The sequence below is a fragment of the Centruroides vittatus genome, unplaced genomic scaffold (genome assembly GCF_030686945.1).
Source record: "Centruroides vittatus isolate TY-2023 unplaced genomic scaffold, ASM3068694v2 contig_717, whole genome shotgun sequence".
In the NCBI taxonomy this organism is placed as follows: Eukaryota; Metazoa; Arthropoda; class Arachnida; order Scorpiones; family Buthidae; genus Centruroides; species Centruroides vittatus.
In genome coordinates, this window is record NW_027122456.1 from 495417 (window position 1) to 519747 (window position 24331).

General features: G+C 32.8%; 2 protein-coding genes across 3 annotated transcripts in view; one reads left to right on the forward strand and one right to left on the reverse strand.

The window, feature by feature from the left end:
- Window positions 1-24331, reverse strand: part of LOC136980656 (uncharacterized) — a 204610-nt gene that overhangs the window by 90437 nt on the left and 89842 nt on the right. The gene's annotated exons all lie outside the window — the stretch shown is intronic.
- Window positions 3563-23524, forward strand: LOC136980652 (transcription factor A, mitochondrial-like). Of its 2 annotated transcripts, XM_067276792.1 has the most exons (8): window positions 3563-3643; window positions 7033-7154; window positions 9417-9487; window positions 12753-12902; window positions 15798-15893; window positions 16852-16908; window positions 21918-22099; window positions 22215-23524. In XM_067276792.1, the coding sequence occupies exons 1-7, from the start codon at window positions 3576-3578 to the stop codon at window positions 22062-22064; spliced, it is 711 nt and encodes a 236-aa protein (XP_067132893.1). In that variant the 5' UTR covers window positions 3563-3575; the 3' UTR covers window positions 22065-22099; window positions 22215-23524. The 2 variants fall into 2 exon arrangements, with proteins under 2 accessions (XP_067132893.1, XP_067132892.1); XM_067276791.1 differs by having other exon boundaries at window positions 21918-23524.

Sequence of the window (24331 nt, forward strand, 5' to 3'; positions counted from 1 at the left end):
TTTAATCGTTAGATTTATGACAATTTTTATGATTATAATGTTACAAAATAGAGTTCGTTATATAGCATGTCTGTCTGTCACGCTCAATACTTAAACACTATTTAAAGCAATAAAGTGTGGCCGCACGCAGCTACTTAGAAAAACATAACTGTTACATACGTCTTATAATGTCTGAAAGAGGCGAGATGGGGCCCAGTTCAGTCACAAATTTGGGGCCTTCAAAGCAGAATTTCTACCTCTTGTCAAGAGAAATTTTAATTTATATTGCTTTCGTGTCATGTATTATGCATTAAAAAAACTAAATTTTGGGGCCCGGTCGTAGAGGGGCCCAAAGTTTAGTCGGAATTGTGATTTAAATTATTTTAATGACTTTTTTTATTATTAATTTTAAGGCCTCTCTGTTTCCAGAACTCACACTAAATGGTCCTGCTGATATCTGGCTGGTACGAATCATTTTGTTTGTTAAAAGAGTAAATTTTAGGGCCTTCTCTGTAAGAGGCCCTAAAATTTCTGCACTGTTGGCATCTTTTCTACCCGGGCCTATATTCGAATTTTAATTTATATCATTTTAATATCATGTCTTTTTAACATTAGATGTTAAATTTTGGGGCCTCTTTGTATCCGGAACACCCACCACCAAATGGCCCAACTGATATCATCTGTATCCGGGCCTGGATTAATTTGAATTTGTATCACTTTCTTATCATTTTTTCCCACAAAAAAAACTACATTTCGGGCCCCTTTGTATCCGGTCCCCAGGCCAAATGGCCCTACAAGCGCCCCCTATACGAATTTAACATGGCAAATGGCCTTAAATTAATCAGGAAGCAAATACGCATCCGTGTTGCCGATTTCATTGTCATCGACATCGCTGGCAAGTTTTTATTTTGTTATTTATCACTTGTAAACTTAATTTAAAAATATTTTTATTACTTTAAACACGTTTTTGTTGTCATTAATAGTGTTAAATTGTAAGAAAAAAATTTTAAAAATCCTCTAACAACGTCCGTTTTAAAGAGGTGACGAAGCAAATTTTCCATTAAACATGACCTTAAAACACGACAAAAATATTTAGGAAAATTGGTATTTAAAACATGTAAAAAAGTCTAAACTTCTATAACTGCTACCTCTGAATAACGATCACCTGTATATCGCGAACTTCGCGACGTTTTTTTTGAACAAAAATACATACAACATAACCTTCAAGCAATAGCCATTTCTACCTCTCCGCAAGGCCATTTTTCGGGAACTTTCTTAACAAAAATAATATTTAAAAAACCTCCAAACACGGACATCTCCGAATAACGGTCACCTGTCCACGGCGGCCATCTTTTCGGACTTAGACTTCGCAAATTTTTTTTATAACAAAAATGTATGCAAAGTAACTTCCAAACCTCTCATTAACAGTCATCTCTAAACGGCGGCCATTTTTTTAAACGAATAGGCATGCAAAATAACCTCCAAACAACAGCCACCTCTCAGTAACGGTCACTTCTAAGCAGCAGCCACTGTTTCTTTTTAAAACGCATACAAACTAACGTTCAAACAGCGGCCATTTTTTAAAGTTTTGTTTAGTGTCCGCTGATCAAAGGTTTTACCGCGTCAAGTTAAAAATAATTAGAGACAGAATAAATAAGTATTTAATATATTATTTATTCTATTAAAAAAAGTTATTATTATATTTATTTTAGCTTTAATTTTTATAATTTAAATCAGCTCATTGTCAATTTAAAAATTGTGTATAATTGAATAATTTACGAACAATATGACGCGTTGTTCGATAATGCTGCCATCTGCCAGTTAAAAATAAAAGCTATTTTGTAAATAATTATTTTAAAATTACTAGACATTTTTATATGCTATAACAATATAGTAATAATATAAATATCAATACTCAACCAAAATATATCAATAACATAGTTTTGGTAATATTAATAACTTTAAAAAATTTTATAACATAATAATAATTAAATTTATTCTCATTAATTTTGCAATTTTACAAAAATATAACTGTTTTTTTTTTTTTTTTTTTATAACTCTTTCCGCCCTGTGGGCACTAAGAGGGCCTCTTATAGCAAGCCCATTATGGGTTCGGCCAGGCCCACAATGGGGCGGCCGGGTGGTGAGGGACGGGGACCGACGTATCCGAATGCACCACCCCCCGAAAAATTCCTGAGGATTTTTCGACCCGTCCGGATTCGATCCCGGGTCCCCCAGGGCGGCAGGCTGCGAACCTTGACCGTTATGTATCAATACATTATAATATTATTACGTTATAATTTTTATCATATAATAATTAAAAAACAATGTAGGATATTTTAGAATGAAAATTTAAATTATGAACTCGTTGACTATGCTGCCAGTTTAGAAATTCATCTCGAATTAGTATGTATTATTAACAAACCAACAACAATGAGCATTCATTTATTATTTTTGAAAACAGATGATGATGCATGTAAAGGGGCGGAATCTGTACACTATCTCAATATTTTGGGATAATATATAGCTTAGCCCGATTCAAATAATACTCATACAAATTATAATAAATTTTGGTCCAGATCGGTTTAAGAATAAAGATTTGTATAAAGAACAAACTAGATTATTATTAATCATTTATGCCGCTGATGTTAGATGTTTGCTTACAACCTTGCACTTATAGAGGTCAGCACATTCAATCTGAGGGTCCGAGTTCGAATTCGAGTCAGATCCTCAAAAATTCTCATCATTGGTTTGATTCAGATACAGTATATTGGTCTCGCTCCTTATTACTCGGCCTTCCCATTGTGAGCATGGCTTGATAAAAGTTATGCCCGCAATGAGCTTCATACAAAGGCCTTTTTATTAGTGCCCACAGAATGAAAAGAGTAAAAAAAGACTGCTCGTAAACTGGACTGTTGTGTTCAGAACAACAATATAGCCTCCACTGAAACCAGAAAGGTTCATATGCCAACATATTTAGGCTATTATATGAAAATATACAAGGTGGGAAATAAAGTAACATAACACCCTTGCTACAGAATATAGAATGTACCCAAAGTTAATTCGCTCGTGTGAGGACCAAAGGGAAAACATATTGATGTGTGTTACACGCACGGCCGCCATCTTGATGTCGGCCATATTGAATGTAAACTGTAAATGGAAAGCGGGTCATCTGACATATCATTTAGGGTCAGAATTTCATCACCAAAAGATTTTCTTTACCCCAAAAATTTCAATTGTCAACTCATTACAACTCAAATTTAATGTACCAAGTTTTTGTGTGTTTCGCGAATAGGACTGGCCCGAGAGTTAAAGGGCGCCTCCGTAAATTTTTTCGTCCTAGGCGACGCCTAGTGAGCTTTATAACTCGGGCCGGCTCCCGCTCCTGCAGAATCATTAAAATCTAATGGTTAAACAAAATTAGCGTAATTTGTTTTCATTCGATATTATTTAATTGTTTATTTAAATAATAAAATTAAACCCTGGACGGAAACTCCCAAGTTTCCGTCCAGGTTTTCGTCTAACGAGTGACGTTTTACGCACCCATTTTAAACTGGCAACACTGCACACGATCCAAATTCAAATTAAAATTCAAAATGTCTGCACTGGTTTTTGCGTTAAGGAATAATGTCTTCAATTTCAGTAGAGTTTTGACCGAAATTAGGTATTGACAGTCGTATTTATTCATCATGTGATATATAGATACTTTAATTGTAATTTACGCTAATTATTATAACTTTACATGTAAAACACACGTAAAGTTAAGTGTGATATGCTCCTGTATACTGTACTTGTAACAAAACAATTAGCCACCTTACACAAGCACACTCGAAGGGTAACTAACTGCACAACAAAACTAAAGATGACTCAATCAATCGTGCTGTTTCTAAAACTTTATCTTGTACTAAATAAATACAGTATAGTGATAGAAAGGGGAAGAAGAGTAAGGTCATTATTGTTTAGAAGAAGACATACCATCAGTTAAAACATTAGGTAATTCCAGTTATGATCTCGGCATATTAAATTTTTTGGCTAAGTTGAAAACACTAGAGAGATTGCGGTTGAAGTTTTGATCTCTAGAACGTGAACATTGAGCATTGCCGTCTTGTAAGCCTAGAAGGTTTGACAGTGGCATTTGGAACATTGTTGAAATAATGCTTGACATTCCAAACCCCACTGTCAAACTTCTAAGCTTACAAAATGGCGGTGCTTAACATTTGACGTTCACGTTTTACAGATGAAAACTTTGGCCACAACCTGTACTTTCTTTCTCATCATATCTCCATTGTTCTAACAGCTTTCCTTTTCTTCATTGCTTTGTCGGAGCCATCAGAACTTGAGATTTTGAAAATAATCAACGCGAGAAACCAAGAACACAAACGATGACTGCACGAACCAGACTGATTAACTACAGCTAGCTGACATAGTGTTTCCAACTCAAAATTCAAATTTATAGCTAGACATTTTAATAAAAATATTCAAATTATTTTGTTTCCATTAAAATTGTTTGACTTTTTTTAGGTAGATAGCATTATAAAAGTAGCTAGGCCATTATAATTTAGGTAATTTGCATAGCTGGATTGTTCATAAATCCACTAAATCTAGCAAAAATATAGCTAAATTGGCAACATTAAGCTAACCCAGCTAGCTGATTGGCAAGGCGTGCGATTGTAACGTCACTGTCGGTATTGGGAATGATGACAAATATAGAAAATACCGACGAATGTGGGGGAAGGAAAAACTCATCAAAATGTGATTAATATCAAATATTACAAATATAGAGGTTCCACTGTATATTTGACAAAAACTATAAAAATTTGATACATTTTTAAAATTTTTTAATGAAATTTTTTTGTTGTAAGTGAAGGTGGTCATAACTCGAGAAGTGACTGTAGAAGTTACTTTTAGATAAATACTAGCTGCTTGTGCCTGGTGTTGCTCGGGCTTCTGAAGTTGGATTAGTCCTTACTAATCCCCCTCAAAAGAGGTAGAGTTGGAAGAAGGTGATAAAAACAGTGGTCTTAGTAACTAAAATATACATTTGTTGACTTCAGTATTAACAATAATGAAACTGCAAAGCACCCAAAAATTGTTCAGGCTAAAATTAACGAGGAGTGGGATCGCGATGTATTTGTCCTGGACTTAATGTTGCATCTTTGCCACTTTGCCACGCCCGAACCATTGCACCTTTCTTGAATCTCTCTTTGGCAATGTTATCTATAGCAGTGATTTCTGAAGTTTTTTGAGCCACTGCTCCCTTGGTTCGCTAAACTTATACCAGATGCCTCCAACTCGTTTTCCCTTGCGTGAGAAAGACTTGGAAATATTCTTAGAAAAACTTTTCTACAAATCTTGCACTACTGTACATTCTTCCCTGTATCTGGAAATCGCCAACTCTCGACTATGGTAGTTGATTGGTCGGCCAGCCTCCTTTGTTGTCCTTGCCTTTTTTTTGCCCCTCTAGGTTTGTTCTCTGCTCCCAGAGGGTGGTAGTGCCCACTTTGGATACTGCTGATCTACAGGATGAGAGCTTTAATTTTATCCTCAAACTGTAATTTTAACTGCTGGCCGTTTACTCAAACTAAGTCGGATCAATCAAAACCCTCTTTCAATTAATATATATAGATTGCTCGTACCGCAGGTGAACAGATTTAAATAAATTATGCTTTGATTCTTTACCAATGAATCAAAGCATTTAAATTTATTTCTTACAGGTTATTGAATTTTCTACAACTGACATTTATGAAATTTTCAACTATAAAATAAATTTCAAACAATTTAAATTGGTTCCACCAGTGATTAAGTGGATAAAACCTCTGAACATTGGTATAGGGTTTCCACTTGCCACTAGCCTTTCTGCAAATAAAACTTTGTCTAACAAAATCGTGTATATATTTGTCGTGTTGTGACACGACCTCCCATAATTTTTTGGCAGACTCAAAACAACATTTTCTGCTGCCAAATCCGTCCGTTGGAGCTACGATGTCAAACTAGGGGCTTCTCGCAGAATTTTTTGGAGGACCCCTTTTCAAGGGTATCTTTAACATGTTTTTTGCCTTTTTAATTAAATGATAATACTCTGATAGAAAATTTAAACTGTAAAAAGGTGCTTCAATCAATTTTTATTTATTACAACAGTAATTCCAACATAAATCCCCTTAGAAACTGAATGTATCTAGTATCACGATGTCGAGCTGCAGTTTTTCATCACAATATACTTAAGTTTAGTAGTGTCTTGTCCCTATACATCATACTCTTCCTGTTAACGATGAAGTTATATATATATATTTTTTAAAGATATTTTTTTACAAGAAAATGAATTTGTGTTTCTTTGATTGTCTTTCATTTGTGTCGCATCTTTGGAACAAAATCTTAGTGAAGTTGACCTTTTATTGTAGGCTCTTATCCTCTTCAATATGTAATATGTATAAGATAAGAGTTTTCCTTTAATGATGGCAATGTATATTAATAAAACCTTGCAAAAAACTAGTAAACAAATAATTGGTTTCATTCTCGCCTAATGCAGATTTTTAAGAAAACCATTTGAACATGTTTGGGATCTGGTCCACCTCTTCCTTGTTGCAAATTTAACCAGAAAGGCCAAAGAGCATTGTTTTTATGTATAGAATCATATTGGAGGTGTTTACGGTATTAAATCTATTTTTTATTGGCACCATATTCAGATCTTCAGTATTCTTGGACAGTGTTTGCCAATCTCCGATTTTCTCTAACTGCATCGTTCAGTCTTGCCCAAACGTTTTGATTAATAAATTCGGCAAGATTATGAAACTAAGCAAAATCTGACATACTGAATTTAAAATATTTTAATATGATACGAAATATAATAAATTAGCAAGAAACTTTTACATAGTAGTCCTCCCAGGGGTACCCCTCCTTTGCAGATTGCCTGTGTGTTACATTTCTTCATCCCATTAGATCAAACTAAATTTAATTGATTTTTACATAAAATAGTCAATAACAGAGTGGTAACAAGCATTTGGTAATTTATATAGTTGTAAAAGTTACTCATTAAAACATTTAAATTTATTTTAGAAATATTTCTTTTGAGTCCTCGTCAAATAATGCCAATGTTCCTCCTCGTCCAAAGAGACCTTTATCGTCTTTTATGCTGTTTATTAAAGAGAAGAGGAAGGAAATGTTTGATGATTATTCAAGTAAGTATTTTCATTTGTGTTACCTTTGCATAACCAAGAATCAAATCTCATTTATATTGTACATTAAAAAATACTACACTGAATACTCTTTTGGCATATTTTGATGTTTTTATATTCTGTTATATCTAAATATGAACATCTATTAACCCAATTGATTAATGTTAAACAATGTGCTATTATATGGCTATAATATGGCAACTATTTAATAATTAAATATTAGGCTATTTGACCTAGACGTAAGCAATAGGTGTCAACTCGAAATGTTGAATGGCACGTTGTTTGGCATTCTATAATATCAGGTAAAAACGACATATTATCTCAGAAATTACTATTTGAGAAAATATGTTGCTATAGGTCGCCTTCTTTTTAAATTACAAATATCATATAATTAATTTCCATTGTATTTTTACTGTAACAGAAAAAATCTCTTCAAAATGAATACAGATATTAATCAAACTGTTTAATTAAAGTAATGATGAAAAAATGAATAAATACACTAAAATTTTTGTCTCGGTGGCCGACTTTGGACATTCAGAAAAGAACATTCAAGTGTTTTTTCTGTGTCCAAAGACAGAAACATTATGTACTTATTTATCTATCTGTCCACATTTTTATTAAGGAATTAAATAATTTGCATACTTTATATTAATATGAAAAGTATTGCTTTGGAATTTGGGTCAGTTGCTGTCAGATTTGTCAGTATCACATAGCACCTGTCTGACCCCAATACAGATCGTCTCTCTGCAAGACGGCATGCTGAAAGCCAAACGAGATGCTCAAATTTAAAAAAAAATAATTATCAGAAAGAATTAATGAATTATCTCTAGATAAGTTTTTGATTATAACTGTTAAAAGTATTATGAGTAAGATAATTACTTCTATAAATGATGTAAAATTATCATCATTGACTAAATAATTGAAGTTTTATGTTAAAAATTTAGTAAAAGTATTCACATCTTTCATTATTTAAAATTCATCTAAAAAATTACACTGGTTATTTGTAATAAAACTGAAACTGTGAAATTGTTTGCAGAAAATAATTTTTTCTTTTATAAGTAAATTTATATTAAAAAACTTAAAAACATCTGATATTTCTGTTTTTGAAGTTTAAGACCATTTACTTTAAAATACAACAGTTGTTACACGAACGTATCTTTTCTGGATTTACAAGCTCCGGAGACTCTTTGCCGCAAATGGAATTCATCGCCGTCCTTTTTTGTTGCGAGCTATGAATCTCCGGTTATTTACTCCTAGGGTTGCGAGATTTTCCTGCGCATTGTCCCTCTGTTTCTGTAAGCAATCTCAAGTTCCAACGGAATCTCTTCTTGGCTCTTCACTGGTTGTTCGTTCTTGATATGTCTGAAATGCTGTAGTTTAATGATGCTTATTAAATGCACGTGTCTGTTTTATAAAAGTTTAATTACAGCTAATTAAATAAATTTCATTTAGAATATAAAAAAATTGACGTAGAAGTCGTTTCTAATGGGAAGAGTCAGAGAGAAAATAATAGTTAAATTGTAATAGTATGAAGATGATTATTATAATACACAAATGGGATCAAATTAATAACTGTTTTATTTGAAGTAGTTATTTAATATACTTGAAACAAGCTGATGATGAACTGAGACAACATGAAAAGTTTCTAATAATACCCATTAAAAGTAAAATTATTTTTATCTGATTATAAAATTTATGCAGAGCTGTCCACTAATTTCACATACAGATGCAAGTGACGGACCCTCTCCCTTGTGTATGACAGTATACGGTACTTTTGTCAAACCCCAGGCTGACTCACTTTTACTCTGGGATGTGGACTAATACCATACACAATGCCTCAACCTTCTCATTGCCCAACCTTATTCTCTCCTCACTGAATATAATGATATATTTTTCACAATCCCTCCCCCTTAAACTGTATATGTAAATAATGAACGACCCAATATTCTTAGACAAGAATTGTATATGTAAATTCTTACATCTCATATTTGTAAGAAGACCAATATTCATAAATTTAATCCAATATCCAATGTATTTTTGACAATTGGACCAATGTATACTATCCATTTTATCATTCTGTCGGTACGTATTAACGGCGAAAGCTGTTAATACGTACCGACAGAGTTTGATACGTACCGAGTGGTTGGGGAGTTTCTATTGATTTTGATTTTAGTCATTTAAAAATAGTATTTAAAAAATTATAACTTTTACTTTAATTTTTTTAGGAATAAAATAATAGTAAAAACTAATAGAAAAATTTTTTAGAAGTCAGACCTGTGGATCAAGTAAAAATTTTAAGTGAGAAGTGGAGATCTTTAACTCATGTCGAAAAACAGGTGTGTTTACAAATTTTGAATGATATAATTAAAAGCTTTTGTATTTTTTATATACAGTATCTTTCATAAATGATGTTACTATTTTAATTTACTGTAATTATTCTGTTACTTTCCTAATTCATGAACCAAAAATTGGTATGATATTCTGTTTCGAATTTCAATTGTCTGGACTCGCAGTAACTAAATTAACTATGCAAGCATTATGCTGGAATGTTCTTGACAATGAACGTCTACTCTATAAGAACAATAAGGCATATAACAATATAAACCATAGCATCACCCCAAGTTTTGACCAGTGTTTAATTGTTAAGGTGTTCGGATACCACTGGATAGCACATCCGTTATGTAAATACTCTTGTTATACTGAAGAGAAATCACTAAAGTATAGTGATTTGAAATGCATATATACTACAGTGTGAATAAATAATGTTACAAATACTTGTGTAGTTAATTTAGTTATTGCAAGTCCAGATAATTGAATATTGTGCCAATTTTTTGGTTTACAAATGAAGATGTAAGAAACTCATTTATACCCTGAATCCCAGTAAAATAATTAATACTGTAATTATGTTATTATCTGAAAATGTTTAAATGTACATTAAAACATTGGAAAACTGCCCAAATTTTACATTTGTCCATTACAATTTCTCAGTGTGTACCCTGTGTCATACAGCACACATTTGACCAATACCCAAATTCTCCCTACGCTTGCTATGGCATATCCATTGTCACTCCTCCCACGGCAGCCACAATTCTATGACTTTTGCAAATTACTCCTCTTAAACAATGATGTATGATTCCGACTTTGCATACTGCAGAACACACAACACTGTCTTTGTTACAAAGTCATCATTTTCATTTAACACACTTCCTATAGGTAGTAGATGACAAGTTGTTTTAATGCAGAGGAGAGACAAAACTCAGACAATAACTCTATTGTTAGGTGTACACCACATACTTTTCAGGTAATAATATAATTACGATATATATTGCTATATTTTAAACCAAGCTTAAAACTTTAAAAGCTGAAAATATTCATTTTGCTTTTATCCCTTTGTCTGCTTTAATCAGAGACAAAGAACTTTTGCCAAGGAAAAACTCGAGCAATGTATTTTGGGTAAATGTTTTCTCGTATGTTAATTCGCCCCTCTTCAGGCAAAAAATAAAAAACACTATTTAGATCTTACAAATAATATAAAAAACAGCTTACAAAACTGACCTTTATCTTTAATACAAAGCAAATAACTTTCTGCTGGTTGTACATCATCAATTGACTGACATTGATTTTGTTGCAAGCTTTTATTCTGAACAGTATCCATCCACGTGCCCTCCATCTCCATTCCGTTATTTAAATTTGTGGTATCATACGCATGTATAATTGCCACCTGCTCTTTAAATCTATGCAAGTACAAATCTTACTTTGAATAGAGGATTTTAACTTCATTTTTATTAATAACACATCCAAATTCTTCACAATGCTTGAACCATGGAGATTGGTTAAATTGTAGTTTAATCACTTTCGTGTTTTCGAATTCTAATTTGCAGTTGTCTCCCTGTTTCCTCTACATCGGGCATCGGCAACCTATGTCGTGGGACGATTTTCAGCAGCATTCTGAATAGAAATATAGTAAAAGTTATGTTTTAATTATTAATTACACATTTAAATGGAAGTCATAGTTCAGTGTAGGCCGTGGTACATTAAAAACCAATATCTTGCTTGTATATTTATATTACAGCACATTTGTTTACGCACTGTGTCTCCTATGTGTTGTGCATGCGCTTCATATGTAAGAACATAATTTAATGAACAACGTAACTTTAAAATGATATAGTTTTGAAGTCCATTATAACCAAGCCAATTTGATAATATAACAAAATTGGTAGAATCGTGTTGGCACTTAAAATAACACTATAGCTTAGGTTCGGCACAACACCTCTGAAAGGTAGCGAACCTCTCTCTATATGATTAACTGGATTTATTCATGTACTGTACAGTTCAGTTTATAGAAAACCCCAGCCTCCTCCAAATTATTTTTGTTCCTATATTTAACATTAAACTTATTTTTATTGTAGTCTGATATCTATTTTTGTATTAATCTGTGGGGTAGTAAGTTTTTTGTCTTTGATTAAAGCAGATAAAGAGGTAAAAATGAAATGAATATTTTTAAACTTTAAAGCTTGGTTTAAGTTATAACAACAAATAACATTATATTTTCACCATTATATTTTATGAAGAAATAATTATAGTGATTTAAAACAATAGCATTCTTTTTATAACATCTTGTATAAAAACACAATATGACTGTTATCTGTTAAGATTTTGAAATTTGTTACTGAGCGCTCTAAACATCAATCACAGACAATCAAAGAATCCTATTTAGAATCAAAGAATATTGTACATCCAATTTATATCGGTAGCATTTGTTGCAGGTAAATTTTGTCCTAACAGTTATAATAAACTGAAAATGTAGGGAACTTTTAAATAACGTTAAAAAGACGAAAATGGCATATCATGGTTACATCTTACACAGTAGTAAATATGCCTTAGCCCAACTTACAATTCAAGAAAATAAGTAAGGTGTAGAATAAAGTGGTTAGATAACATCAAAATGAAGAATGAACTGTTATTTAATACTGCAAAAGGTAAAAAAAAAGTGCTAAAGTGGTCACCAACCTCCAATGGGAGATGGCACTCCAAGAAGAAGACAGTAAAAAATAAACAAGATCGTATACCTGCTGCGTACCGGTCAAATTCTTCTAACGTCCCACTTTGAGCACGTGCTATAGATTTGCCACCATATCTGGGTTAACCTATTAATCTTGAAAATGTATACTTTTACAAACTTTAGTTGTTTTTATGTCTATCGCGCTAAATAATAATAAAACCATCGTTAATAGTGTATATCCAACATCAGTTTGCATCTCTAAGTCTCTTTTTTCTAAGAAATTCATTACTAATGATTTTTAATGTCTTCTGTGTAGTACTATATCATTGTAATTGCAGGTTAATAGCACAAAAAGTTTTTAATTTTTAAATTACTTTCTAAAATACTTTGACCTGTTAAATTCATCTTTAAAAGCTAAAAATTATTTAAGTATATACAGACATTTTATAGGTATATTAATTTCAGTTTTATTTCTTAAAGGATGGACTTAACATATTTTTCTATTAGTGTTTGTTTTCAGCATTTTGATTACAATAAAACGTTTTTTTTGCTTTACTTGAATACTACACTTACTTATATAATTATGTTTATCTATTTAGATTTATACTGATAAGTACCAAGAAAGTGTAAAGGAATATACGAAACAGAATGAAGCATATATGAATTCGTTAACTAAAGAACAACGTCAAGCTGTTCTGGACGAGTTACGAATCAGGAAAGAACAACTTCGCCAAAAACGCTTTAAATCTGTGAGTGAAGTTTGTATGTATAGTCAAACCTGAATATAGTGTTTTCTTTAATAACACCATTCTCATATAGGGCTATGGAGAGGGGTTCTGACAATGTCTCCCTCTCTGGCTTCATTCCAGATGAATATTCTGGCTCCAACTCCAGCCAAAAATTTAATTTTTAAATGACACTGTTTAATATAGGAGTATGTTATTCAAACCATTTTAATTTCTTTATTTATAAGGTTTTCTATCACTTCATATAAATTTTACATAAACAATATAAATAAGTCTTTTGATCATATGTGACCACATTGGCCGATCTGTGGCTTCTGTCTACATACACAATTTTATTTTATAAACTTTATATGTATTACATACACCTATATATTTTCGTAAGTTTTCTATTATGTAGTACGATATATGCACAGATTGTAACTGTAAATTTCAACTTGAAGAAACTGCAAAGTGTGGAGCTGGAGTCAAGAATTTTTTAAAGAGTATATGGCTCCAGATTCTGGCTCCAAAGCCCAACTTTCATAAAATACCAATGAATATTTGTGTATGAATCTTTTATATATATATTAAACAGAGCATTTCAATATCTGTGCAATATTAAATACCATATTTACTCGCGTATAAGACAATCTCTCATCTAGGACGAGGTGTGACTTTAAAGATCAAAATAAAGACAATTAGATTTATTAATACAATTCTAATTTTATTTCGTTTAATTACAAATAAAATATCAAATGCACGTAAATGTACACATTGTCCCACAAAAATTACTGGCATTTCAAACTTTAAGGAAAAATCTTGTAAAATTGACAACATAATTTGTTCGTGTAAAGCTGGACAATCGGAAACCTTTTTTGCCAATTCTTAACGGTCGAATCCACTCTTTGTCAATTACACCTATGAGGTTTTCTGAATTCTGATTTCCGAATAATTATCTGTTTTCACGTGGGAATGGATTAAAACTTATATCGGGCTCCTGTGTGATTTTGGAATTTCAATTTGGAATTCAATTCAAGAGCTTTGCTTTCCCTATTGCTATTCATCTTTACTCCTGACAATACATAAAAACAATTCAAGCAACCTAGATAAAATACTTTTGTTTTTAAACATCACAGGTTGAGCATCTGGTAAAAAATGCAAATACACAGTTCACTTATTGCAAATACGCAAAGAATTTGTCCTATACGTGCAATCCTTTACTTGTGTGTATAGCACGATCTAGGATTTTGAAGCAGCGAAAAATGAATAAAAACCTTGTCTTATATGCGAGTAAATACGGTGTATGATTTTGTATTAAAGGCAATGTTCTTATCATAAATTATGGTCAAATCCTATTTATGTGTGTTTGTTTATAGAATTACAAAGATGAAGACTGATACAAAAACATTAAGTCTTCAGACTGTCGAATATAATCAACTTAATTTTTATATATACAGTACTAAACAAAAAATTCAAAGATAGAAAATTCATTTAATTTGAAAGATAACTTAATGAATTTGATTTTATTGATATAAAATTAGTTTGTAACTGATAAAATTTAATTAATGAATGAAATATTTTATTATATGTATATAGAATATTAATCATGATAATCAAGGGATATCTGATCCCTTGATTAACATGATTAATTAATTCCTCGACGTTACTGTTTATATCAAAATCGTGTTAATCAAACACAGTATCTATATTAAGTAAAGATGGCTGTTAAAGCATGCATTAATTAAAATTTTTGCCACGTATATAGAATAATTGCTGCAATTAATTTTGTGCTTTAATCAAGGGATGCCTGTAAAGTTCTTATTCACTGATGTCTGAGCAAAGCACAATATATGACAGACCGTGACAAATTCAGCATGAAGACATAGAAAAATGAGAAATACACGTTATAAACAAATACTCGAAAAGTGAATGAGAACACACGAACAAATGCACGAGGAAATACACATTTTACCATTGTGCTTGACGTGACCATTAGCATTTCAAACTTTCTATTCACACTATTCAAGTATGTGGGGTGTCCTTTAGTATTAAATCAGTCATGTTTTGCAGCTTTGCAACCTTTTTTCAATATTGTGCATCGTTTTTGAGACAGGAGCGCTAACTTTTGAATTTTACTGCTGGGTTTCATCTCGTGGTACCCTTAGTCATAGTCACTTTACTGTAACTATGTTGCATTTGTCAGTTATATTGGTGTATAAGGATTTTACTATGCATTTTGTATAGTAGTAGTAATAAAATATTTACTAAGTTGCATTTAAAAAAGTTCGGGAATAGGTCAGAAAATGAAAATGCACTAGAATATAACAAAATTTATTTAATATTTTTCAAACTAATCACTAGAGCTTCGATACATTTTTCTCTAATTTGGAAAAATGTTTAGAAGAATCGGCTTCTTTTAGGGATGACAAAATTATCTTCTATTCATCTCGTACAAGTTCTGTTGACTTGAATCATTTTCCTTTTAAACTCAGAACTGAACTGCTATTCTTTCACAATAACCCCTTCTTCAAACTTACTCTTTTCTAATGAGCTTTTTCTTTACCAAAGGTTGGAAAAAAAGCTTTAAAAGAAAAGCTGTTTGAATCAATAAAGCTTATGTAAGATAAATCAAAGAAAATTGTGCTATTTTCAAAATAAGTTAATTTTTGTAAGATGCTTATTTGTGTGTCTTGAAGTCGTATGATCACTATTTTGACTGGTAGACAGCTTTTGTACAATATAACTCCAAAGCAATCTAGTTTCTTTTTTTACGAGCATATTACATTATTGCATTTATTGTTTGCCCTATGTAAGTAAAAATAATTAATCTAGATAACTTTTATTTATATTATTTTGTATTACTTCTAATTTTTAAATGCCAATTTAAATGATTATGAATACAATTTATTAACGTTATAGACTCTTCGAAAATTAAACAAACCAGTTGGTTCTAGATCGCCTTACAATTTTTTCGTAATTGAAAAGGCTGCCATGACTTTCGGTGCTAAATCGACTGTAAGTAATATATCTTAATTTTTCTTGTACTGTACATTTGATTTTTGAATACTCTTTTTATTAGATGATAATAATAAAGTTATAAGTTGTGTGTCTGCGAACCATGATTATACTTATCCAAAATTAACAGTACATTTGTGGAATATTTAATCTTGCTACCATTCAGTTTTTAGTCATCAATATTTTTTTCTTTGGTTTTTGTATCTTTCTATCCTGTGTTCAATAAGAGGTATAAGGTTGTAAATCTTGTCCTTATATCTAATTGTAGATAGTTAAAGTTCAAATCTGACAAAATGAATTTGCCCAACAATGGGACAGCACACTTTTTGAAGAAGTTCCTCGGGTGTTTCAATTGCCCAGTTAGTAATTGAAGATATAACAAGATATAACTGAATCCTAAGCCTGCCTTTGTAGAATAAGTTGACTGAAGTAGTTTCAAAATCATACCTATTCTCCATGCCTCCTTCATCTCATAACATGAATAAATGTGATGGCCGAGGGGTTAAGGTTGCAGCCTGCCATTCTGGGAACCTGGGGTTGAAAAACCCAGGAAATTTTTGCGTGGTCCATCCAGAACACCCCAAAAATTTCCCCATTTTTCGATCCCAGATTTGGATTCCGTCCCTCATCACTCGGCTGTCCCATTGTGAGCCTGGCCAAACTCTTAATGGACTTGCTAGAAAAATGTCCTCTTAGTGCACACAGAGGGGAAAGAGTTTTAAAAAAATATATATATAGTGCACTGTATATAAAATTTGCTATGTCCTGTATAAAATATAAGTTATAACAAAATTATATCATTCTCAATATTGCATTATAATATTCCATAACTGTTTTACAAAGGTAGACATTATTTTTCTAGATGTATTACTAGTGTTCTTTATAAACACTAGTAATAGATCTAGGAAGCACTAAAGAAAATAGGTATCTTTAATCTGTAATCTCTACATTACTATAGGAAACAATGAAGAAAATAGGTCATGAATGGAAAGAGTTATCAGAAGAAAAGAAAGAGGTAAGTGTATTTTGTTTCTTGTAAGTAATGATACTTATGTATAACTTAAATTGGGACTAATTTTCACTCTGACATTTAATGTTGATAAATTCTACTTTATTGACAAACTCAATATCACAAGAAGCATAACAATTAATGTCCCTTATATTTTTGACTCATTTGACTCATGTTTAGTAATGTACATTACATTGCCAGTTTTCAATGACAAAATGTGATGTGCGCATTGGTTTCAGTTGACTTTCCGAGCTTTGTCTTGTATTTGTATAGGGTGATCATTGTTTGCTGTTTCTCTCTATGCCTGCTTAATGACATTCCATAGGCTATGGTGAAGATGCAGGTGACGACCTCCTCTGGTGGCCATCTCAGTCTGTGGACCTAATTCCTCGTGACTTCTTCCTGTGATGTATATAAAAGGCACATTTACATTGTTGACATAATCCAGTGCTTTGATCCTTGCAGGATCTCTGGGAAAGATTGATCTGTACTACAAAGGCTATCATGCCAGATATATTCGATTGGATGTGGTGGAAGTTTGATTACTGCTTGGATATCATACAGAGTGACGGGAGATATGTGCATAGTATAGAGAGACTTTGAGGTGATGCACATCACACTTAGTTGCACTTCCAATTGAGATATGTCATGATTGTATAAGGTAAGAAAAAACAAATAATACATAGCTGTAAATCCCAGCATTTTGTTATAGACCTGTATACCATTTATAGACAGAAACATACAGTAGTTGCCAAAAGTAGAGCTACCTCTGACATATGTTTTAAAAATGCAACCTCTATTTTGTTTACCACCTATTACATAATTAATATTGTGATAGTTGAAAAGAGCACAAGAGTCAAAATACTCAAATTAAATCAAACAGATTTTATTTTAAATCTGATTTACGAAAGAAAAAACAAAGTTTTGTACTTTACACTGTAACAAAAGTAGAGCTACGAAAGGAAATATGCAGATTTGTCTAATATTTTGTGGCATAACCAGAGTTTCTGATTACTGCACCACATCTATGTTCCATTGAACCAATTAAATTGTCTGGAGGAATACAATTATCAAATGATATCAAACAAAGAATGGTCGATATGCGTTTGAAGGAAAAAAAAGACCTTACTGAAATTGGTAAAATCTTTAATGTGGATAAAACTGTTGTTGTGAAAGTGAAGGGTTTTCAAATATATGGGACTATTGTTTCTGCCAAAAAGTCAGGTAGACCATGAAAAACAATACCACAGTTGGATTGTTTGATCAGGCATAAGAGTGCAGCTAATCCTTGTTAGACATCTTCACATATTAAATGTGAAGTGGGTAACCCAGATATAAGCTTAATGACTGTACAAAGACGTTTAACTAGTTATGGATTACGTGGGAGATGACCAGCAAAGAAACTACTGATCTCTGCAAAAAACGAAAAGTTGAGATTAGAGTTTGCATATGAACACATCACTTGGACCAAACAAAAATGGTCCAAGGTGTTATGGAGTGATGAATCTAAATTCAAAGTCTTCTCTAGTAATGGTATAATACGGGGGTGGGCAAGCAAGAGTTCAGTGGGAGCTGAAATGTAGGTTTGCAAAATGCATGGGAGCCGCAGTTCTGTACTGTTGTGGTGGATAGTATGGTAAGGCGTGCAATTTTATTATATAATATAAACATAATATAAAACAAATATTGAATTTTTTTAATAAACATATTTTTACAAAATTATAAAAATAAAATTGTAAAAATAATAATAAAAAACAGAAATTAACACTTTCAGCAAGAGCCACATGTAACTCAAAAAGAGCTGCATGCGGCTCTCGGAGCCGCATTTGTCCATGTCTGGTATAATATGTCAGACAACCAGTGAACATGAGATATGACCCAAAATACACAGTTCCTATAATAAAGCATGGTGGTTGCTGCATAATGGTATGGGGATGTTTCTCTGCAAAGGAAATTGGTCCAATTCATAGAATTAATAGAATAATGGATCAAACCATTTATTGGGACATATTGCAGAATAAAATTCTTCCTCGTGCACGTCGTTGAATGCCAAGGAAATGGATCTGCCAACAGGATGACGTCCCAAACGCAGCAAATTTGGTAAAGCGATGGTTTTAACAGAAAAGGGTGAATCTTATGGCATGGCCAGACCTAAACCCTATAGAGAATCTTTTGGATGAAGTTGAGCGTTATATATGCCAGTGTATGTACATATTCGAATCCAGATGAATTGTGGTCTACCATTCAAAAAGCATGGTATGAGACTCCCAAATCACTGCTTGACAACTTAGTTGATTCAATGGAACGTAGATGTGATGCAGTGACCAGAAGCTCTGGTTATGCCACAAAATTCTAATATTTTGTCCTAAAAATACTATTCAAATCTGTATACTCCCTTTGGTAGCTCTACTTTTGTCACAGTGTAAAATACAAACCTTCATTTTTTCTTTTGTAAATCAGATTTAAAATATCTGTTTGATTTAATTGAGTATTTTGACTCTTTTTTTTGTGCTCTTTTCAATTATCACAATATTAATTATGTAATAGGTGGTAAACAAAATAGAGGTTGCATTTTGAAAACATGTCAAGGGTAGCTCTATTTTTGGCCACTACTGTATACTATATACAGTAAAACCTTGTTTAACGCTACCTCAATTAACACTGTCTGCTCAAAACCTATAAAAGCTCAAAATTTACATTGATTAAAATTATTGCGGCATTTCATTGATTCATATATAATATGATTATTCCCAAACACGAACCAATCAACAAAAGGTGGCAATTTGTCATAGCACTGTACTTTCCTTAAATCTTGTATTGTTTGGTGCAATTTTGGAAAAAATATAACATCTCATATGCCATGGACAATATCAACTTCACTTGGCAAGAATTAACTGATAAATGCCTGAACTGGAGTGTGGAAGAAGTTATGGCTGGAGGTATTCAAGAATTCTTAACGAGAAGAGCCTATCACTGTATCGTTTGGTTAATCAAATTGTCAACTTAATCAATGCAGCAGGACTAGATGCAGACGAGCAGGATATTGAAGAGTTACTGCAGGTTTCTGGTGAGAGCCTTATCAACGACGACCTTCAGGAACTTGCAGAACAAGGAATTCATGTATAACTGGAAAATAGTCATTCTGAAAAAGAAGAACCCAAAGAATTTCTCTATAGATTTTCTTAGTAAAAGTTTGGTAACGACAACCAAAATCGTCAATCAAATCGTAGCAAATTATCCAGATTTTGAAAGGAGTGTAAAAGCAGTATGGGGCATTTTGGATGCAATCTCCTGTTACTGATATTTGCTTAACGAAAGGAAAAAAAAAAGCAACAAATGACACTAGACGGCTTCATTGCAAAAAAATCAGGAATTTCAGCAGAGCCAGAACTTTCACAAAAAATAAACTTTACATTTCTGTGTGCATATGTTTGTGTTATTTAACATATATTATTATGCAAATTAATATGAAAAGAACTTAAAATTAAAGAAAAATTTGTTTATTTTTCATGTGTTCCACTTTCCCTATTTACTCTGTGTTAAAATGACCTCTTTTAATGCCGATTCTCTTAGCGCTTTGTCGTCTAGGAACATACCTTCCACATTAAGTGTGGTCTTACTGTATATATAAAAAAGAATGCTTAAAAGTTAAGTTTGAACACTGAATATTTTTAGAAGGTAATTAACTTTTTATATTAATTACTTAATTTAGTTCATTTATATATTATAAGAGGAATATGTATTCACTATTATTTATTTTTTTAACTTTCTGCTCAATCAATCTCTAAGAAAGCCAGCATTTTTATCAAGCCCATTATGAGTTTGGCCAGGCCGCAATGGCACGGCTGGACGATGAGATAAGGGTTCCGATGTATCTGGACAGTCTGTTCTCCAAAAAGTTCCTGGGCTTTCTGTAGTTACAATCAAGATCAATATTCTTTATTCCCATGTTGCATTTAGTTAACAAACACTATTCTATTTTTGATCCTTGTTTCGTACTCATACTCGAGCATTCATTATTAATAATAATGTGGCATTTCAAAAGCCTTAAATTACCTTTAATCATTATTTTTTCATTGGGAGAAGTTTCCAAGCATCTTAACTTTTGTTCATTGATTAATACTTTGAAACCATTTTTTTGCACATTTCCTGATGCATAGAGTAAACCAGAGGATTTTATTAATTTTTCCTGTGTATTTATTATTGTACATGTGTGGCTTGATGACAGATTACATTCCAAGAAATATATTGTTAAATGAACATCACAGAGTATTCTGAGACACACCTATATAATACAGTCTACTACTCATACAGATGGTTGAAACCAAACATATTGCCTGATCATTGACCAAGCGGATAAAACCACTGAAAGCTGGTTGTGGGTTTGTGCCCGTCGGACAGACTGGCCACGGATACAAACCTACGTGAAGAAAACCCAGAAATCCCTATGGTGTTTTCTGGGATTTTTACATGTGTCAAACATCTAAATCGGCACAAGTTTCTTGTAGAACAAAGGCAGCAAACCTATGGCACATTGGGAGAAATCAAGTGGCCATACAATTTTGATTTATCACCGTTTTTTCAATTATTTTTTCGGTGTATTACCCGACAAGCCTTTTTTTCACCTAGCTTCATTTATTCTTTATCTAACTTAATTAAAGCATACTCATTTTGTTTCTTTAAATATAGTTAATTCAAGTCTAAAACTTCGGCATACACAAAACATTTTAAAATATAATTATGATCACTGCGAGGCACGCGGATTCAGAAAGGTTTGTCGTCCCATTATAGAAAGTCCTCTCCGGAGGTACCATCCAACTCGGCAGATTCCCTACATCTTAAATACCAATTCAGTCTAAAACTGTCAAACATATATTGTGAAATAAATAGCTTTAAATGCCAATTTAAATTGAATTCGAGTAAGATTTATACTTAATTGTTCAGTTTTAATAAAAACGTTACATTAAAATTTGGTAGGTGGGTAATTTTATTATATTAAATCGTTCATGTTCTAGATTTATAGAAGAAAAGCAGAAGAGGACAAAAAAAGATACGTCAGCGAAATGGAAAAATGGACATCTAAAATGTTAAGCGAAGGCCACGAAGACGTTTTAAGTCAATTAAACAAGAAGAAAAGAAGACGCAGTAATGGAACTAGCTAAATTAAAATGAACGGAAAGAAAAAAATCAAATAGAAGTAATTAAATACATAACTTTTATAAATACGTAATTGTGAAGGGTGTTTTCATTTTATCATTCAGAATGCTTCTAGTTCCCAAAGTAAACTTTTATTTATATTTTTTTGATTTTAGAGATTGTTTTAAAGGGACAAGTAGACCGAAAAGAATTTACACTTCTTGAATATTATTATTTGTTACACTTTTTTTAATCGTTTTATAGTATCTACCGAAGAACCAAGCACATTTTCGTACGATTAAAGTGTAAATATCTAAAAGCTGGAGTTCTTTGGACTGAATTTTGACTAGAATTTAATTGTTGAAACCAACTGTAAGTAATTCAGGTTTCAAGTAGGTAGACTGCTATCTTGTATTAATAACAAAGAGAATTTGTTTTTTAAGATATTTAAAATTATTTTAAAAATTAAGGAATTTGCACTCGCCAAAAAGATTACATTCGAATAATCTTGCGAAGGTGGCGGATCCTAAATTCGGGATGGCATTTAGTGATGCAGAATTCTTGCAAAATCTAGCTGTGCCGAGATCCCGAGATTGTTTCTAGCCACTTCCCAACTTTGGCCCCCCCTCTAGAATTCTAAGTACTTCAGTCGGCATACTTTTGTACGATAAGATCCACTGTTGGGTCGTTACTGCCGGTGCTATTTGACTGAAAGCCAGCTGTCTGTGCCTATTATAAATATAGTCTCTTCCAAAAAGAATGCTACCATTTTAAATTATTGCATTGTATGTATGTACAGTACATTGAAACATTGGAAAACAAGTTTCGTATTTGCCCATTATGGTGTCTCAAGGCGCACACCTCGTTGCACAATGGGCATCTAACCGATACTCAAATTCTACGATTGCTAGGGCATACTCATCGTCGCTCCTACCACGGAAGCCACAATTCCGCTGCTCCCGTAGATTACTCGTGTTGCACGACAAGGAGCGATTCCAACTTTGCAAATTGCGGAAAGCAAAACTGCCCTCTGTTGTAGAGTTGCCATTTTTGTATACGGCACTTCCTAGAGGCAGTAAACGACACGACTTTTGTACACAGAAGGGAGACGAAACTCAAACGATTAATCTGTCGATTGGCGCACGCCACATAGTTCTCAGATAAGAATTAACATGATTGCAGTAATTTAAAATGGCAGCATTTATTTTGGAAGATCCCATATCTTTAGAGACGAACGAATGACCGATTGCCTCTTCTGCTATTTTAAACCGGACCAAACTCTGGATGCCATTCGAAGATACTTAGAGCAATTCTCTCCAACCTCCTAGAAAATTTGTATTTCTCTCGAATACTTCCCTGCAGTCTTATTGGTTGATCAAAGCCAATGAGAGTTCAGCTTACAAGAAAATGTTTAATGTCATTTGTACTTAAGCAATTCAAAGATTTGCAGTCAATAAATTTGAATTTATGTAGAATTTGACACGAATATATCTCTGAAAAATCGTTATTTAGAGGAATGCCTAGTAATTCAAATGATTAATTCATTGTAAACCAAAAGGCGTCTACGCAACGTTACGACGTAAACGATGACGTCAAAAACGTTAATCAAATTTAACTGAACGCGAGGTAACGCCGTAGCTGATCTCTAAGCCAGATTACTTCCTGTCCTAAATAAGTAATTAGCCCAAAAAGAATCTTGCAGTATTAATTAATTAATTATAATAATAGTGGCAATTAAAAAATAATGCCTATAAAATTATTATTCGAACGAATTTGTACGAATTACCTAAAATTTTTTTTTTACTACAGATTGCATTACCGGTAAATCGGTTAAAAATTCACGGATAAATACTGTATACCGGTAAGAATAGGTAGACGTGTAATAATGTATTTGTATACAAGACGCATGCGAGTCCTCGCGCTGGCAAAATTTAATCACGTAAACTATAAAAACTTCAGCGTGCTCTGTTTTTCGGGCGGGTTCTTCAAAATAGAAGAGGAAATTCAATTGGACATGACACTTTTTTTTTTTAACTCTCCGCCCTGTGGGCACTAAGAGGGCCTCTTTTAGTAGGCCCATTATGGGTTCGGCCAGGCCCACAATGGGGCGACCGGGTGGTGAGGGACGGGGCCCGACATATCCGAACGGACCACCCCCGAAAAATTCCTGGGGATTATTCAACCTGTTCGGATTCGATCCCTGGTCCCCCAAGGCGGTAGGCTGCCACCTTGACCGCTCGGCCATCCGGCCGTCTAGCACATGACACTATGGTTCAGTTCATTATAACTAACC

Coding starts and splice junctions, on each gene's coding strand:
- LOC136980652 (XM_067276791.1), top strand. CDS start 3,576: ATGTCTGCACTGGTTTTTGCGTTAAGGAATAATGTCTTCAATTTCAGT. Junction 3,644..7,032: donor AGAGTTTTGACCGAAATTAG/GTATTGACAGTC, acceptor AATTTATTTTAG/AAATATTTCTTTTGAGTCCT. Junction 15,894..16,851: donor CTTTCGGTGCTAAATCGACT/GTAAGTAATATA, acceptor ACATTACTATAG/GAAACAATGAAGAAAATAGG.